Source organism: Loxodonta africana, chromosome 1 (genome assembly GCF_030014295.1).
Source record: "Loxodonta africana isolate mLoxAfr1 chromosome 1, mLoxAfr1.hap2, whole genome shotgun sequence".
Classification (NCBI taxonomy): Eukaryota; Metazoa; Chordata; class Mammalia; order Proboscidea; family Elephantidae; genus Loxodonta; species Loxodonta africana.
Window position 1 is genome coordinate 239,292,857 of NC_087342.1, and position 14,800 is coordinate 239,307,656.

The 14,800-nt window shown below is 46.8% G+C and overlaps 1 protein-coding gene across 1 annotated transcript in view; it reads right to left on the reverse strand.

Annotated features, from left to right (window-relative positions):
- SMOC2 (SPARC related modular calcium binding 2) overlaps window positions 1-14,800 on the reverse strand; it is a gene marked incomplete at its 5' end in the record, with an annotated part of 191,831 nt that overhangs the window by 77,307 nt on the left and 99,724 nt on the right. The window contains one exon of the mRNA XM_064293301.1: window positions 8,238-8,320. Within this exon, the coding sequence (XP_064149371.1) occupies window positions 8,238-8,320 (83 nt within the window). The remainder of the gene's footprint in view (window positions 1-8,237; window positions 8,321-14,800) is intronic.

Below are 14,800 nucleotides of genomic sequence, written 5' to 3' on the forward strand. Positions count from 1 at the left end.
ATTTAAAGTGTCATGTAATCCTTTGCACAAATACTTAATTCAGGATCTAATTATCTTTGGAAAATACCGTAAATTAAGTTTAAGGCAAGGTATATATCATTTTACACTGCCTCAAAAAATCATGATTAATTAAAAAAAATTAGAATCTTGCTAAAATAGTACCTGAAGAATCAAGGGGTGTTTTCAGGGTTTCTATTTGAGTCACAGATTACATCATACCTGCAGTCACTGGGGGCCCTAAGAAAAGAGATGCTCATTGCTGGAGGCTTTAGAGGGTTCTGCCTTGTTGCTTAGGAGTCCCTAGGTGATGCAGCGGTTGAGGCGCTCTACTGCTAACTGAGAGGTCAATGGTTGGAAACCACCAGCGGCTCCACAGAAGAAAGATGTGGGAGTGTGCTTCCACAGAAAATTACAGCCTTGGAAACCCGATGGGGTTGTTATGAGTCAGAATTGACTTGATGGCAGTGAGTTTTTGGGTGGTGCAAATGAGTTAATGGGCTTGGCTGCTCACTGAAAGACTGGAGGTTTAAGTCCACCCAGAGGTGCTTCAAAAGAAAGGCCTGGCTATCTACTTCTGAAAAATCGGCCTTTAAAAACCTGGTGGAGCACAGTTCTACTCTGACACACATGGGGGCACCATGAGTCAGAACTGACTCAACAACAACTGAAACGTTGTGGGTTAACTCCCTCTTAGGAGGACTTCTAGCTAAGATGGAGCCTTGACTATCAGTGATAGCTCTTAGGTCCACAGAACTACCAGGGGGCACTCTGGAGAGAGACTGCGTGACCTAAATAAATGCCACTCTATCTATCCAGTGCCCAGAATCAGGAGGTGGAGAGGCACTGTCTAGCTGATGGCACAGACCTGGCGTGTGGGCTTGGAGGCTAAGGCAGTGGAGGATGGAATCTGTCCTGAGGTCTACCAGGACGCCCAAGGTGCTCCTTCTTCAGTTACTTCACTATTCTGGTGTTGGGATCCCAGCTAGGACATGAACGCTGTGAAGTCTATACGAAGTCATTATAGATTCTGATTGAATTGACGGAGGGAAGAGTGGATTAGCATAAGGAATACGACTTCTCCTTGTAGACTCATTGCTCACAGAGCTACATTCCCATCTTGGGGTACTTCATAGGCAATGCCTGTGGATATGATTTGATTATACTGCACCACAATCAATAACGAATAACTGAATCAAGTGACAGCCCATTAGTTCAAATGGAAATGAAGCAAGAGCCTGTGAAGAGTCAAAGAAGAGAGCACATTTCTCAATTAAAGCCACACTTAAGCATGAGGACGAGCCAGAAAAGGCTGTATGTGCACAGGACACTACTTATCTGCTCAGTACAAGTCAGAAGTCATAAAACTTGAGCCAGAAAAACAACATATTTTGATTTCACTTTAAATAAAAGTCTTGATGATAAGCCTGCTCTCTGGAGAGCTGAGCTCTCTAAGTAATTGGTGAGCTAGGTCAGCTGGCTGGATGCTTCTCCCAAGTTCCTGAGGCAAGCACAGCTCAGTGTTCTCTGTCCTCTGCCTGCATGTCCTCCCTGCAGAGGTTATGCTAATGGCTCAGTTCTGGCCTTCCAAGCACTACACTCTACTTCCGTCTCTAAGACTCTTTGCAAATCTGTAGGCACCTCCTAACAAAGTGAAGACTTTGCTGTGTCTTCCTCCTCATGCTGGGCACAAGGAGCCCTGGGGTCTAATAGGACCAATGGACTCTGTGCTGTTCTTCCTGGAAAAGGTACAGCGTATCCTCAACCCAAAACAAGCCCTGGTGGCACAACAGTTAAGCACTTGGCTGCTAACCAAAAGGCTGGTGGTTCGAACTCACCCAGCAGCTCTGAGTGAGAAAGACCTGGAGATCAGATCTCATAAGGATTACAGCCTAGAAAACCCTATGGGATAGTTCTACTCTGTCACATGGAGTTGGAATGAGTTGGCATCGACTTGATGGCAACTAACAACAACAACAAAGTCTTTGACCACTTCGAGAGCCCCTAGTTAAGAGCTGGGCTGCTAACCAAAAGGATAGCAGTTTGAATCTACCCGCCACTCCTTGGAAGCCCTATGGGGCAGTTCTACTGTGTCCTATAGGGTCACAACGAGTTAGAATCAACTCAATGGCAATGGGTTTTAATTTGTCTAAGACTAATATCGTGGCTCTTAAACTAAGTCAGATACGTGGTTGGTAAGTCTAGGTTCATGATGTCACCCACACAGAATAGTCAGGAAGGCATCATCATAGGCAAAGGGAAATGCCAAGTGTCCTTAATTGGCGAATTCTTTTCAGGATGTTGGGTGCCTCCTATGTTCCCTGCACGGAGTCCCTGGGCGATGCAAACAGCTAAGTGCTTGGCTACTAACTGTCAGGTTGGTGGTTCAAATTCATCCAGAGGTGCCTCAAAAGAAAGGCCTGGAGATCTACGTCCAACAGGTCACAGTTATTGAAAACCTCATGGAGCACAGTATTACCTTAATACACGAGGTCGCCATGAGTCCGAGGTGACTCCATGGCAACTGGTTTTGGTTTTACATGTGCCTCTTTTTTTATGGTGTGGGATGCTGGGGACACCCGAAGCCAGTCCCTCCAGAGGACCACTATGGTAAGCAGGGCAGACTAGTTGTCAGCATTTGCCCGATAATGCCATGTGCCCTTGGAGGCCATGGGAGCATGTGGGCAGGACTCAGGGAGAGCACCCCTAGGAAGCTGGTCCTGAAGGAACACTCCAAGGAGGAGCAGTCCCAGCAGACAGGACATGAGCAAAAGGCCAGGATGGGAGCAGCTCTCCAGCATGGAGGGAGTGATGGAGGGGAGGGTGCGGCTGGAGCATGGGGGGTGGGAGGAGGATTGTTTTTAAACATCAGCTAGAGTGCAGCTAAGAGTTGGCAGTGCAAAGTAAACTTAAATACATGTGTAAAGTGGAGAAGGCGTGGTTGGACGCCTCTGTTTACCATCTCTACCACACCTGGTTTCTGACTTCTCATGGATCACATGACAGACCCTCAAGGGAAAGACAAATATTAGGCTCTTCAAAGGCCAACCTAATGACCCACATCTCAATATGTGACCTTCAAAGGCCAACCTAATGACCCATTTCTCAATATGTGGCCTTCAAGGGCCAATCTAATGACCCACTTCTTGGTATGTGACCTTCAAGGGCCAACCTAATGACCCACATCTCAATGTGTGACCTTCAAGGGCCAACCTAATGACCCACTTCTCAGTATGTGACCTTGAAGGGCCAACCTAATGACCTCCTTCTCAATATATGACCCATCAGGCAGGCTCTTGAACTCTCTTTCCACATGGTGAAATGCTGGCCTCCAAAGATTAAGCTATCATTTACTGTCAATGCCTGTGAGCTGAAAAATCTAACTATTGAGCAAAAGATGGAAATAAATACTAGGCAGCCAACAACCCCCCACCAAAAAAAAAGTGAGATGGGTGTGACAATATTGTCAGCTTGAAGGACCCTTATTAGTGACAACTTGGAAAAGCAACTTAAAAAGGAAAACCATAACTTTTAAAAGAAAACAAAAATTGTTAGCCTATGAGTGGCTTAACATATCTACTTGCCCAATGAAGAACCAAATTATTCTGGAAATATGCTTCTACTTCCTACAGAGATCAGCCCTTCTCCTGGGGTTATTTTAAGACCTACTTGTTTTTCCCTAATAAGGATAATAATCTGGAAATAACCGAAATGATTAAGTGGTTATGAGCAGGACACTCACAAACATCCACCACTACAGAATAAGCTGACCTTTACAGAGGGTGGTTTCGTGGGACTGGGAGTCTGGTTTTCATTTAAGATATGGATGAGGACATAGCATCTCTGCTCTGACGGACTCACAGTCCTTCTCTCCCTCATCGCAGCAGGCATGGCTGGGTTTTTACAGCTTGGATGTACACCTCTGCACGACTCTTTCCTCCCGAATTGCTCTTAGACTTGGAATCTTAGATTCTCTCTCTCTCTGAATGGCATGTCTAACAAGCCAACAGTGACATCATTTCATGTTTCTACATATTGATGACCAGTTGCCCCCACAAGATAAATGACCATTTCCTTTTTTAAGCCAATAATCCTGGGTCTAGAAATAACATATTCCATTCTGCCGTGAAAACATCCTCCCAGCAAAGTACAATCACAAAGAAAGAGGAGAAATTGCCTCTGGTCGCAGTACATTTTACCAGTGAAGGGTAAAGCTTGACTGGACATTAACGCAGCACATTTACAGTAAACTGTGAAAATTACAGCCAAACTGTACCTAGGAGTAATGAAGTTCTGTATTATCAGAAAAAGAAACAGTCTTGGTCCCTTTACAGGGTGTGTCTGAGGGACCAAGGACAGACTGTTTGAAGTAATGTGGAGTGATTCTGGGGACCAGCTGAAACGGCACACATTTGTTGAGGGCTTTCTATGTGCCAAGCACTGTGCAAAATCCACCATGTCATTTAAGGCAAAAACCATCTATCAGTGTCACAACCTGACTTCAAAGCAAGTGATTCCACCAGACAATGGAGGAAGGGAACTCTCTTCCCACTGGTGGTCACCAGAAAGAAGGCTATCAACTATTACCCAGCACCTTCTGAGGAAAAGGCAGGATGTATACGGAAGATTCCAGACCCAGAGTCCACACGGGGTATTTGCACCTGCACCCTCCTGGTTTCTCTCCCTCAGCTCCTCCTCCTGCTCTCTCCAAGATGCAGAAAGAAGTTTGATTCCTGAAGCAGAAAGCAAGTTGGTCACCGACGTAGAGAAATGGAGTGTGATAAAAACAATGTTGCCCAGAGATTTCTCAAGCTGGCACCAACAGAAAAACACAACTGGGAAATAGCCAGAGCTCTAAGACGACGACATTTAGAACAAGCAGAGAGAAGATTCTGAGCAACTGTTGTTACTTAGTGTTGGTGGAAAAGGGAAAGACCGGGTCGATAAAAACCAAGTGCTTGATAAAAATCAAGTTTGGGGAAAAACATAGCTAACGGTGCCAAGGAATGTCTGGTTAAGTCATGTTTTACAGGATTCATTCCTTTGTGGATAGGTTAAATAGGAATGTGACATTGCTAAAAAAAAAAAAATTTTTTTTTTTTTTTTTTTTTTGTGACATTGCTAGGCTTTGTTAATTGTATAAGGGTTTTTATATTGAGCAAAATAAAAGGCTTTGTTAATTGTATAAGGGTTTTTATACTGAGCAAAATAAAACGATTGTTTAGAAAACTTTATTACCTCTGATTTCATTATCTAGGGAAAGACTTTAAAAAAATTACCGTCCTTTAGAAGAAGGTTTACAGAGCAAATGAGCTTCTCATTAAACAATAAATACACATTGCTTTGTGACACTGGTTGCCAACCCCACAACGTGTAAACACTCTCCCCTTCTTGGCCTTGGGTTCCCTATTCCCAGCTTTCCTGACTCTTCCTAACTTCAAGTCCTTGCCCCTGGGCTGGTGTGCCCATTTAGTCTCATTTTATGGGCTTGTCTAATCTTTGGCTGAAGGATGAACCTCAGGGGTGACTTCAGTACTGAGCTAAAAGGGTGTCTGGGGGCCATACTCTCTGGGTTTTTCCAGTCTTTGTTAGGCCTGTAAGTCTGGTCTTTTTTTGTGAGTTAGAATTTTTTTCTACATTTTTCTCCAGCTCTGTCCAGGACCCTCTATTGTGATCCCTGTCAGAGCAGTCAGGGGTGGTAGCCCGGCACCATCTAATCGTGCTGGACTCAGTCTGGTGGAGGCTATGGTACTTGTGGTCCATTGGTCCTCTGGACTAATCTTTCCCTTGGTGACTTTGGTTTTCTTCATTTTCCCTTGCTCCAGATAGAGTGAGACAAGTGGAGTATCTCAGATGGCCACTCATAAGCTTTAAGATCCCAGACATTACTCACCAAAGTAGGATGTAGAACATTTTCTTTATAAATTCCATTATGCCAATCGAGTTAGATGTGCCCAGAGACCACGGTCCTCAGTAGGGAAAGACTTTTTGATACTGACCTGGGGCCATGACTCATTACTGTTTACTTGGTAGCACGTTTTTGCAGACCACAGACATCGCACCTGTTCTAAATAAATTCTCTCCTACCTGCAAGCCTCTGAAGCGATAACACTGCCAGGGTCTGCACGTAAGAATTCAGTACCCAAAAGACAAAGCTGCATTTTCTTATCTCCCTTAATTTTTAAAACATTTAAAATAATAGGATAACGCTGCTAAAACAAATAAACCCATAAACATAAAAATGTGTTTGTGCCTTTTTAAGCTTTTAAAAAATAAACATGAAAGCTTACAAACCAAACAGACACACATGCACCTCCAGAGAAGCAGAACGGACTCCTCATACCACCTGCATCAAACCACAATCAAGGCTCTAGTACTCCATTCTTGCCGGTGAATACAACAGAGGACTGAGTTAGCAAAGTCTTATTATCTAACAGAGGAACACAGTAAAATTTGAAAAGTCAGTATCATCGTGAGATGATGAGCCAGTGTTAGTTTCTCAGTTTTCCAAAAAAAAAAAATGCAGCATCATGGTGACGATTGACGGCCAAGGAGAGTTACTCTGCAGGTGAAATTGTTTTATTGCTCCGAGGCCCAAAGAAGCCCAGGGGAGACACTTGAAGATCCTGAGTCATTACCTAGAGGTTGGAAATTAGAAGAAGTGGCTCCTCAGACAACCAGGACCGCCCCCTGCAATGAAGTGCATCTGTTTCTGTGTCTGAGACACCAGGAGACAAACCAAAGGAGGTGCTTTCATTAACTGAAAACAGAAAACTGCCCGTCTTGTTAACCCCTGCACAGCTGCTGGACAGTGCCGTGTGGACCACCAAGGACTGGCTACATTCCACTTCCCGGAATGTTCTGGATGCTGCTGTTACCAGAAAGGATGGGGGAGCTGAGCAGAGTGTGGGCCACTTTTATTAGGTGGAAAATCAACCATTTAGCCTTCTTCCTCTAGGAACCAGGTTCTGGCTACTCTCCTCAGAATGTCCGCACATTTTCTCTACCTCCTCCTCGACATTCTGTCGCCTCCCCGACTAAATGAGGCAATCCCCAGGGGCAGATGTTCGTTTTGCTTCCCTACAACCCCATTCTGTCCTCTCTGCTTCCTCGGGGTTAAGTATGTTCCTTCAAAATCTTGTTGAATGCATATGGAAATGTACAAATTAATAATTTCGACATTGTATATATTTTTGTCTTCTCTGTCTTTGTTTGTAAAGCAGAAAAACATCTTTACATTTTAAAATTTAAAACCCCCTTGTCAATGGTATTACAAATAATGCAAGAGCCATGCAAGCTTTCTGGAAAGGAATTTACCAGGTTTCGTATAAGACCGAGACCAAAGAGGATCTCAAGCTAAGGGCGCTGTGATTGAGTCTTATGATCTCTGGGGCTTTGGCTAAACACACATAATCTGGGGTGTTTACAGAAAAAATCATGAAGAGGATCATAAACGACACAAGCTCGCAGCCAGCGCAGAAGCACCCTGCTGGTGCAGTCACCATCTGCCGGCAGCGCTCTGTCTGGATCTCCTTGCTCTCGTGGGGTGAATGGAGCTGCTGGGGCCCCGTGCGTGTGGGTCCGTGGGTGTCCTGCGATGCGGCCACTTTCAGTCTTACCTATACTGCTGAGTCGAGGGTGGCTCCAGGAAGGCTTTAGGCTGAACTGATCACACAGCATTTTTGGTGCATCACAAACACCTACTTGCTTTTTGAGAATGACAACAGCCACGAAGTATCTTTTTGTGAACGCATTTTTAATAATGATGTTTAAGCTCCCTGCTTCTGTTTAATTTGAAGTTGTTCACTGCCATGAAACACACTTGATAAACAGATTAAATGCATGTTTGGCTCCAACCTAAACTTCAGTTTCCTGGACTGCTGGTTCCATTTCAAACGGAATGTCAGAAAATGACGTTTGAATTACTGCTTTCTTTTAGGTAAAATAAAAAGAAGCCTCTTGGGCATTTCAAAAGCATCTAGAAATTCCGCAGTAATAACATTACGGTTTTAGGGTTGCATTGTTTTCTTTGCTTACATGTTTGAACCTGGACACTCTTCCCATCCAGCTGGTCCCACATGAAATCAACCTGCCAAGGCCCCAGTCTGTACGCTCTACCTGGTTCAAGTACGGCTGGGAGAGGGTAAACAGCGTTGAATAAATAACTTCCCATCCTACATCCGCAAGAAATCTGAAAGCGGGCCTAACACATTCCCACCAAAACCACCCATTCTACTCACCCTGGAGCTGGCGGCCCTTGAACAGGTCCCTGGCTTTGGTCGGGTGGGCCCTGGCTGTGTTGTCACATTTGGGCTGTTCGTACCTGCAAGGAGGGGTGAGTGGGGTGGGTGAAAAGAAAGAAAGAACACCTGGTTTGAGACTTTGCGACGGTTCCCTGTGGCTCACAGCATACTGCAGACATCTCGTTGTCATATCACAGCACACGTAATTCATCACCTTTGTTACTATGGAGAGGGAGTAACAGAGTGGGCGTATTGGGCACCGTGACTGTGTCTCTCGAGACACAGTTGTTCAAACAAACCTTCTGCATGTCCCCACTGCCATCCGCTGCAGTGCGCTGTGAACAAGCACCCTCCTCCATCCGATCGGGGACAATCCAGAGGGTAGGGCAGCATGACTGCCATCTGCAAACACCTAGCCGCCCCCCTACCCCCAGAAGGGCGTGAAGTCTCAGAAGAACCTCAGTGCTTTAGATCCTTATGTCACTCGAAGACCATCTAGTCTAATTTTCCATACAACTCGCGAAGCTACACAATTTTGTCTCACTGTTAATTTAAAATAAATTAAAAAAGGCTACTTTCCGGCCACACGCTGAGTTGACAGGAAACTTAGAAAACCCTGACTGTGGAGGGGGCTAACTTCTGAGCCCACGGGTCCTGCGACCTCTCAGGACCCTCTGCCCCAGTGACTGCTGCAGTGTAAGGTTGGTGTTGGGTGATTCTGCTGAGTTGGTGGAGAGAGCCATGTGCCTCTCACCGAAGGCTCAGATCCCACCAGTGAGAGAGACTTCACGTGCCTCCGTGTGGTCTCGCTGCATCTCCTGGGATGTGCCTGCCTTGGTCTGGGTCTGGGCACTGTGTTACAACAGTGGAGACCCCCAGCACTTCCGTGAGGACTAGCCCAGCCAGGTGGAGGGCCCAGACTCTGAACACAGGTGTACCAGCACTAAGCGTCTGCCTCTCGAGCTCTGACCCCAAAGAGCAGGCTCACCGATGGATCCTGCTCCCATGCACAAGTCCATCCCATCTCCCCAAGCCAAGCTTCTCACAGGAGGATCCCAGGCAGAACTGAGCATGGGAAAGCTATGAAGGAAAGGCCATTCCTGGGAGCTGCGGGGACCCTGACACCAACTTTGACTCAGGACCCCAGATGGCTTTGCCCAACTTCCTGAATGAGACACTTCCCCATCACCTGTCTGCCAGCGGTGGTTCTGTGGTGGATTGCGTGTTGCTGGGATGCTGGAAGCTATACCACAGTATTTCAAATACCAGTAGGGGTGCCCATGGTGGACAGGTTTCAGCAGATCTCCCAGACTAAAACAGACTAGGAAGAAAGGCCTGGCTAGCTACTTCCAAAAACTAGCCACTGATAACCCTATGAATCACAACAGAATATTATCCAATACAGTACTGGAAGATGAGCTCTACATTACAAAGTACTCAAAATACACAGTGGCCGCAACAATGGACTTGAGCACACCAACCATCATGAAGATGGCACAGGATCAGGCAATGTTTCATTCCATTGTGCATGGGGTCACCAGGAGTGAGCAGTGAATGACAACAAGACATTTCCCACCACCTTCTTCATTCCCTCTTTTCTCCCCTCTGAGCCTGACTCCACTTTGGTCTGAGGCCCCCCTGCCCCTGGTTCTCTTTCCAAGTCCTCTCCCCTGACACATTTCTTGCACATGGAATCCTGTCGTTTTGTCTGCTGCTCAAGGGTCCTGGGGTAGCACACTGTGACAGGTGATACTCCAAGGGAAGCCTCGCACTCCAGGCAAGCGCCATCAGAGAGCATCCAGTCTTGTCTTGCAGGTTCACAAAAATGTCGAAGATAAGTAGGAACAGTGAACGGCAGCCATTAGCTTGTATTCTTTAAAATGCAGCGGTGTCCTAAACCAGAAGACAGAGGCCCAGTCCCCTGGGAATGTGGATACTGGTGGAGGGGCCCGTTTCTGAACTGGGGTGTCTCCCAATCCAGTGGGGACCATGGCAAGTCAATGGCGAGTTGATGCGTTCACCAAGAGAAGGCAGGTCAAAGAGGCCAGTTTAGATTGTGAAGCTCCATTTTTACTCATGCTTATTGAAGCTGCAGAAGGTGGACACTCTCAGGGTTGGGAAACCCCATTTCAGGCTGTAGGTCTGGCCTATGTCCCTGGGGTTGGCACCTGTGACACCTGTGTAGCACTGACACCTTCCTAGCAAAGACCCTGCAGGCTGTCACGTGGCAGGCAGATGGCCAGGTCACCTCAGTTAGACGGGCCTGACAATGGAGTCCCAGTGGAGGCCAAATGCCAGTCCATCCTACAGGACATCGGGGTCTGGTGAGTGTTCAGCACCATCTCAGGGCCTCAGTGCCAGGCTGTGACAGGAAGTTAAACTGTGCACGTGAGCTTGGTGTGGAGTAACCACAATGCTTCAGGACCAACGTCGAGCCATTCCTGCGGGTGACGAGTGATCTCATGGCCCTAGCCGCCACAAGCAATCTTCTAACTCTGAAGCACCCAGGAAGCTGGACGCCTATTCTGGTCCTGTTCCAGCCTCTGGGGTGTCTTCAGAGTCCTGGCACTGACGTGGATGTGAAGACACGTGCTTAAACCACAGGCTCTGCTGCTTTTAAAGGACTGTGGGGAATGGCTGCAACTTGGGAAAGAGCCATCTCAAGAAATACCGTGAATGCCGTGAAATCTCAAATTAAAAAAAAAAATCCAGATTCACTCGGACATTCATGGCCATTCTACTCAACACTGTTGAACTCGTTTCCGTGTTGCTGGTGCTGTAATTAGCTGCCGTGGAGTTGGCTCCGACTCATGGTGCCATATGTGTAACAGAAGGAAACTCTGCTGGTCCTGCACCATCTTCTCAAAAGCAGCCCTCTTGCCGGCAGGGGCGGATTACCCAATAGGCAAGGTAAGCATGATGCCTACTTTGCTTACCAGGTCATCTGTGGCAAACAATTTCACATTTTTTCACTACATCAAAGATTCTGCTTCTAGGTATGGGTGGCATCTCTCTCGATCCCAGCCCCACGTCACCTTCCTACAGAACCAAATCTTCTTTTCAAATTCACAGTCCCTGAAGGGGGCCGATGACACAACCAGCAAGGTAAGTATGGGCTTACTTGTGTTCACTAATCTGTAGTGAACAATGTCACATGACTTTCAGCACATCGTTGATGTGAACTTGCTCACTACAGGTGATCTGGTAAACAAGTAAGCACCGTGCTTACCTTGCCTATTGGGTAATCCACCCCTGCTTGCCAGTCTAGTGCCCCTCAGTACCTGGCTCACTGCCACTGGTGTGCACTCCCAGGGAGAGGTCAGAGGCAGGGACTGCCCTCAAGGCCAGGTAAGAGAAGCCTGAGGTCGATTGTCTGACCACTGCAGATGGACAAACCCTCCATCCACCCTCCAGAAAGTGGACAGGGAATCTCTGGGTCCTGGCCATGAATACAGGAGCCGCTGTCAGCCTGGCCTGTCCCTACCCCATGCTCATCAGTGGGGAGGGGACCTGCTCCTTCCCTCTCCCAGCCCGCCCCCTGCAGAAGCGCTCACAGGTCAGCACTCTGTCCTCAGGGTCTGCACACCTGACAGAGGCTTCACCATGGCACCAAAGGGCAGGTGAGCCAGAGGCAGGGGCACTGTGCCTCCATGGAATTTCTCTCCTGGTGATTCATCCAACTAGAAATTCTCAGTCGGGGGCAGCAGCTCCCAGCCTGCGGTGTGCAGAATGCTGTGGGTTATTGTACCTGACAGGCATCTCTACAAAACCCATACTTCCTGGGCAGATGAATCGGTAAGCAAGGTGCACACGGGCTTACTTGTGTTTACTTACTAATCTGTAGTGAACAATTTCACCTGTTTTTCACCACATCAAAGATGTGCTTATTGGGTAATCCAGCCCAGCCTTCTAATCACCTTGCCTAGGAACCCTGATGGCAAAGTAGATAAGTGCTCTGCTGCTCACGGAAAGGTTGGTGGTTTGAACCCACCATCTGCTCTGCAGGAGAAAGATGTGGCAGTCTGCTTCCACAAAGATTACAGCCTTGGAAACCCTGTGGGGCAGTTCTACCCCGTCCTATAGGGTCACTATGAGTTGGCATCGACTCGAAGGCAACTTTTTTTTTTTAATTCCTTGCGTGGCGACGTAAGGGAAGGAGAGCTGGCTCATATATGACAATGCATTTTACATTCAGTTTTCCTCTGCTGTTGGGTGGTTTATTATTCTTCCCTAACAGAAATTTAAAAAAAAAAAATTTTTTTTTTTTTTAACAGAAATAGAATGTCTGAGGAAAGCTAACATCTGAACTGTCTGCTCACCTGTACATAAATCTATCATGTCTCTCCCTGGAGCCTTGTATTTCAGAAAATCAGCAAGAGAATATTGTTTAGGGGACTGAGAGTGCTTTTGAGCCATCATGCTGAGCGCTCCCTGGACTCTACTTGGTCTCAGTAGAAGCTGTGGGGCCAGGACTGGGTAAGCTGCCTGGAGACAATCAGATGCCTTCCTTCCCATAGATGATTTTCCAAAACCCACACCTCCCCAGATAGTTACTTTAAAACCAAATTCAAACAAATTCCATTTTCTTGACAGTGACGGGTTTAGCAATGGGCATATCATCCAATTCTGGCCAATGATTCAAGAAGTAAAATCAGCCAGGGGACTTCTGGGGAAGGAATATTAGATTCCTAAGAAGGTGGTGCAGTGGTTAAGAGCTCGGCTGCTAGCCAAAAGGTCAGCAGCTTGTATACACCAGCCACTCCTTGGAAACCCTATGGGGCAGTTCTACTCTGTCCTATAGGGTCGCTATGAGTCAGAATTGGCTTGATGGTGACAGGTTTTTTAAGAAGGAGAAAAGAGACGGCTCAGAGTCCTGTGCCGCATCTGGGTAAGCTGGCTGGACCAGAGGCAGCCGCACTGCAACCATGAGGAACCTGGTGGGCAGAGCCAGCTCAGTGAGGGCATCAGGTGCAGGTGTGGGGAGAATCTGTGTCCTTGGTGATGTCCCCAGATCACAATGTGGACTGATCAGGTCAGCTTCTCCTCAATCCCTGTCATGTGAGGTGACGGCCTCCCTTGTTTAAGCTGGTTAGCCAGGTCCCCACACCTCTAACCAACACCCACCTCTGAGAACACTTGCGTGGGTGCCGGCTTGGTCTCTAGACTCTTGGCCCACTGACACATGCGTTTGCTTCCTGCCTTCTGCACGTCTTCACACCGATACCAGCAGTTTCAAGAGCCAGCTGATCATTCCATTCACAGTGTGCCTCCACCCTCGCCTCCCCATTCCTCTGTTTTCCTTCACAGAAACAAGCATTACTGACATATTTACCCATTTCTCCTCCTCTACAAATTTCCGGGTTTGCTGCCTATTTCCTCCCATTACAAGGCAGGCTCCAGGGAAGCATCAGCTTTAGTTCATATTGTTCTCTGCTGCTGTCCTTTAAATTGTGTCCCCCAAATGTGCACTGAAATCCTAGTGCTATAAAAAAATACCTGTGCATATAACCCTGTTTAGAAACAGAGGCATCTTTGTTATATGTGAACTAGATCACACCTGAGTAGGGTGGGCTCTAAATCCAATGACTTCTGAGTTAGAAATGGAGATTAGACCCAGAGACACACATGAGGGGAAACAAAAAACACCATGTGAGAAGCCTCTACAAGCCAAGGACCAAGAACCAAGGAACCAAGGAACCAAGGAGCCAAGGAACCAAGGAATGCCTGGCAAGGAAATAAATGGCCAAGACCTTGATTTGGACTTGCAGCCTCCAGAACTGTGAGAAAATAAAATTCCGTTCTGCTAAGCCACATGGAATTTGTGTTACAACAGCACCAGGAGACTGAGACATTGCTTTGTCTCCAGCACCTGGGACAGCACCTAGGCAACGGAGTTTTCAAACATGTTGTTAGGTGCCCTTGAGTAGGGTCTGACTCATAGCGACTCTATAGGACAGAATAGAACTGCCTCATAGGGTTTCCAAGAAGCGCCTGGTGGATTTGAACTGTCCACCTTTTGGTTAGCAGTCAAGCTCTTAACCACTGTATCATCAGGGCTGTTCGAACTTGTACTGAACAAAAAAGAGAATGAGAGGATGAGTGGATAGGAGTAGAGAGTTTTTCGGAATTACTAACAGGTCCTATGACATCCTCGCTGAAAATGTTACTTCAGAAAATTCCAGTGCCATGTATTGCAACGTATAAAGGCTTATCTCTTCCTATGCTAATAAACTAAATAAAAATCTGTTGCCGTCAAGTCGATTCTGACTCAGAGCAACCCTATGGGACAGAGTAGAACTGCCCATAGGGTTCCCAAGGAGCGGCTGGTGGATTTGAACTGCTCACCTTTTGGTTAGTAGCCGAGTTCTTAGCCACCACACCACTAGGGCTCCATACATATACACAAACACACACAATGCAAACACGCACACACACACACCCCTATAAAGGATTCTCTTATAAACTATATTAGTCAATAGAAGATTGATTGTTAGCAACTGAGAAGACACAAACAAAAGAAAACAAAACACTGAAGTGAAACCAAGATTTTGCTTCTCTGT